Source organism: Limulus polyphemus, unplaced genomic scaffold, assembly GCF_000517525.1.
Source record: "Limulus polyphemus unplaced genomic scaffold, Limulus_polyphemus-2.1.2 Scaffold10953, whole genome shotgun sequence".
In the NCBI taxonomy this organism is placed as follows: Eukaryota; Metazoa; Arthropoda; class Merostomata; order Xiphosura; family Limulidae; genus Limulus; species Limulus polyphemus.
Genome location: NW_013676563.1, coordinates 10,272 through 14,373, shown reverse-complemented (window position 1 = coordinate 14,373; position 4,102 = coordinate 10,272). Strand labels below are relative to the sequence as shown.

The 4,102-nt window shown below is 33.2% G+C and overlaps 1 protein-coding gene across 1 annotated transcript in view; it reads left to right on the top strand.

Moving 5' to 3' along the window:
• LOC106476584 (protein unc-79 homolog) overlaps positions 1-4,102 on the top strand; it is a gene marked incomplete at its 3' end in the record, with an annotated part of 13,611 nt that overhangs the window by 1,168 nt on the left and 8,341 nt on the right. The window contains exons 2-3 of the mRNA XM_022380401.1: positions 1,467-1,550; positions 2,182-2,271. Of these exons, the coding sequence (XP_022236109.1) occupies positions 1,467-1,550; positions 2,182-2,271 (174 nt within the window). The remainder of the gene's footprint in view (positions 1-1,466; positions 1,551-2,181; positions 2,272-4,102) is intronic.

Below are 4,102 nucleotides of genomic sequence, written 5' to 3'. Positions count from 1 at the left end.
TCCAGTACAGGTAAGAAACTTAAACAACTGTATTTACATTCAGTGGAAGCTGTCCAGTACAGGTAAGAAACTTAAACAACTGTATTTACATTCAGTGGAAGCTGTCCAGTACAGGTAAGAAACTTAAAAAAGTGTGTATACATTCAGTGAAAGTTGTCCAGTACAGGTAAGAAATTTTAACAAGTGTGTATACATTCAGTGAAAGTTGTCCAGTACAGGTAAGAAACTTAAACAACTGTATTTACAATCAGTGGAAGCTGTCCAGTACAGGTAAGAAACTTAAACAACTGTATTTACATTCAGTGGAAGCTGTCCAGTACAGGTAAGAAACTTAAACAACTGTATTTACATTCAGTGGAAGCTGTCCAGTACAGGTAAGAAACTTAAACAACTGTATTTACATTCAGTGGAGGTTGGCCAGTACAGGTAAGAAACTTAAACAACTGTATTTACATTCAGTGGAAGCTGGCCAGTACAAGTAAGAAACTTAAACAACTGTATTTACATTCAGTGGAAGCTGTCCAGTACAGGTAAAAAACTTAAACAACCATGTTTACATTCAGTGGAACTTGTCCATTACAGGTAAGAAACTTAAACAACCATGTTTACATTCAGTGGAACTTGTCCATTACAGGTAAGAAACTTAAACAACTGTGTTTACATTCAGTGGAGGTTGGCCAGTACAGGTAAGAAACTTAAACAACTGTATTTACAATCAGTGGAAGCTGTCCAGTACAGGTAAGAAACTTAAACAACTGTATTTACAATCAGTGGAAGCTGTCCAGTACAGGTAAGAAACTTAAACAACTGTATTTACATTCAGTGGAGGTTGGCCAGTACAAGTAAGAAACTTAAACAACTGTATTTACATTCAGTGGAAGCTGTCCAGTACAGGTAAGAAACTTGAACAACTGTGTTTACATTCAGTGGAAGCTGTCCAGTACAGGTAAGAAACTTAAACAACTGTATTTACATTCAGTGGAAGCTGTCCAGTACAGGTAAGAAACTTAAACAACTGTATTTACAATCAGTGGAAGCTGTCCAGTACAGGTAAGAAACTTAAACAAGTGTGTTTACATTCAGTGGGAGTTGTCCAGTACAGGTAAGAAACTTAAACAACTGTATTTACATTCAGTGGAAGCTGTCCAGTACAGGTAAGAAACTTAAACAACTGTGTTTACATTCAGTGGAAGCTGTCCAGTACAGGTAAGAAACTTAAACAACTGTATTTACATTCAGTGGAAGCTGTCCAGTACAGGTAAGAAACTTAAACAAGTGTGTATACATTCAGTGAAAGTTGTCCAGTACAGGTAAGAAATTTAAACAACTGTGTTTACATTCAGTGGAAGTTGTCCAGTACAGGTAAGAAACTTAAACAACTGTATTTACAATCAGTGGAAGTTATCTTTGATATTTATCATTCTTGTTTAATGAGAATAATTCACTATGATTTTTGTTTTCCTTAGTTTGTTCTACAAGATGTTGGTGGGTCACTGGGGTCATCAGTTATGTTAGGAGACTTTGTCCATCCTTCAGAAATACCCAGTTTGGTGAGTTATTTAACACATTGGAAAATGTAATCTGCTGTACTTAAATAATATTGTAAACAAAATAAAAAATAATGGTTTGATTTGAAAGCAGTTTGTTTAGAGAATGAAAGGAAATTTAAAGTTGTGGAATTAGTCTGAATGTTTATAAATTTCAGTTGAATTACATTCTTAGTAATTATTGAGATTAAAAAATTGTTTATTTATATATATATATTTTTTTACTTCTGATTTTTCATGAATTATGATTAAGATATCTGTAGAATAAGTAAAATTTATTTTTCTAAATTTTGTGTGGTGGTTTTACCCAAATGTGACGAGGCATGGTATATGAAGTTTTACTTAAGCCTAATTCTGCTTTGTCTCTTGGTAATATCACCAAACAGGGCCAACTTCATCTTGGGCTAATGGCCATAATAAACTGCCTAACTGATGATCTGGGGCAGAGTGAGCATAGAACTTTTTTGTAGTTTGCCTGTGACACTTGTAATTAACACTATTCATTATTAATTGTAATTAACACTGTAGAATTTTAGCATCTCTTTTGGTAGAGGTTATTATGTAATTGCTGAAGTGTTGTCAATGTTTTGTACTAGTTTTCACATGATTTTTTGTGTTGTTAATGTTTTTCCAGTACTCAACTGCTGCCAGTGAGTGTATGAGGCAGAACTTACACGATGCTTTAGAGTTTATCACAGATGTCCACACTTTAAGTAAAATTAAGGTGAGTTTCAATTGAGTTAGTGAATACTGTAATCACAAGTAGAACAGAATGTATGTAACATCATGATGTTACCTTCATTTTACAGGATTATTTTAGTGTTAGATAAGTTCAAAATCTCCGGTAAGTGTTTCATTTATGTAAAAAAAATCACATACACTTGAAATCAGGTGTGTCCCAGTGATTAGCATACCTTGAGTTGTGATTCTGATAGTTCATGATATCATCTTGTTGCCATAGAAATATGCTCCACACTTTGAAGACAGTATAAGTGTGTCTTCCAAATCTCACTGTTTGATCAGAGAAGAATAGCCGGAGAGTTGGCTAGTTGTCTTATCTGTAGTCTAGCAGTTGAAAATTAGGGACAGCAACAGCTATGCACAGATAGCTTTTATATCACTTTAAACATAAATCGGAAATGAACACATACTCTTTCTGCATCAGTTTGTAACAGACACAAAGTTTTTAAATTATATACATTATGTAGGTAACAATTTATTGTTGGAGAAAAATTCGAAGGAAATTACATTTTAATGCATGTAATTTTGATCAACTGCAAAGGTGTATAAAAATATACATGTGTAAAAGTTTGTATGTAAAGTTTATTTATTTCGTTTCTACGAGAATTTCCATATTATCAACTTAGGACCTTTACGAAAAAAATGTCTCAAATATTGGATGTGTTTAATGACGTGGATGGAACATAGTAAACTTTAGTAATTTTATTTTGATGAAATAGTTATATATCCACTATCTTGATAGCAACAGAAATGATAATGACTGATAGTGCTACGAAAAAAAACAGCATCGTAATTCAGGGATAAACGAAGCACTTTGGTACTTGATTTCCACAAAAATTAGAGATTCGTGGACCTAATATGTGGAAGGATAGGTATACAGATTTATTCATTACAGATAAAATGGAAGACATTAGTTTGTATGGCCAATGATCTACTCGGTAACATAGTGAAATCAGGACAGGACTTTTACGGCAAGTCTTAGCCATTTCAGACTAGGACACAAAGTACTCTTCTCAAAGATTAAAAATAATGTGGTCTAAGAGCACTAAAACTGCATTCCAAATGCATGTTCTGTGTAGCTGACCAGTCACAAAAAGGCCACCAAAATGCAGAAATATCTTTGCTTGATGGGCTCTAGGTGGTTCAGTGATGGGTTTCAGGGCTTATAATATAGAAAACTGGGTCTCAATACCCATGTTAGGCAGAGTACGGATAGACAATTCTGTAGCTTTGTACTTAACAATAAACAAAAAACAAATGCATGCTCCATGGTGTAGTTGCATGGTAGCCCTCTATACACATGGCAAAGTATGACATGATGTAACTATCCCGTGAAGCTTTGTACTTAACAATAAACAAACAAAAAACACATGCTCCATGGTGTAGTTGCAAGGTAGCTCTCTATACACATGGCAAAGTATGACACGATGTAACTATCCCGTGATAGTTACATAGGGGTATATTTAATTATAACTTTGTAGATGTACTTGAAGGTTAATAACATATTAATTTATAGATTTGTAGATGTACTTGAAGGTTAATAAGATATTTAATTATAACTTTGTAGATGTACTTGAAGGTTAATAAGATATTTATTTATAACTTTGTAGATGTACTTGAAGGTTAATGAGATATTTATTTATAGCATTGTAGATGTACTTGAAGGTTCAGGGGTATATTTAATTATAGCTTTGTAGATGTACTTGAAGGTTAATGAGATATTTATTTATAACTTTGTAGATGTACTTGAAGGTTAATGAGATATTTATTTATAACTTTGTAGTTGTACTTGAAGGTTAATGAGATATTTATTT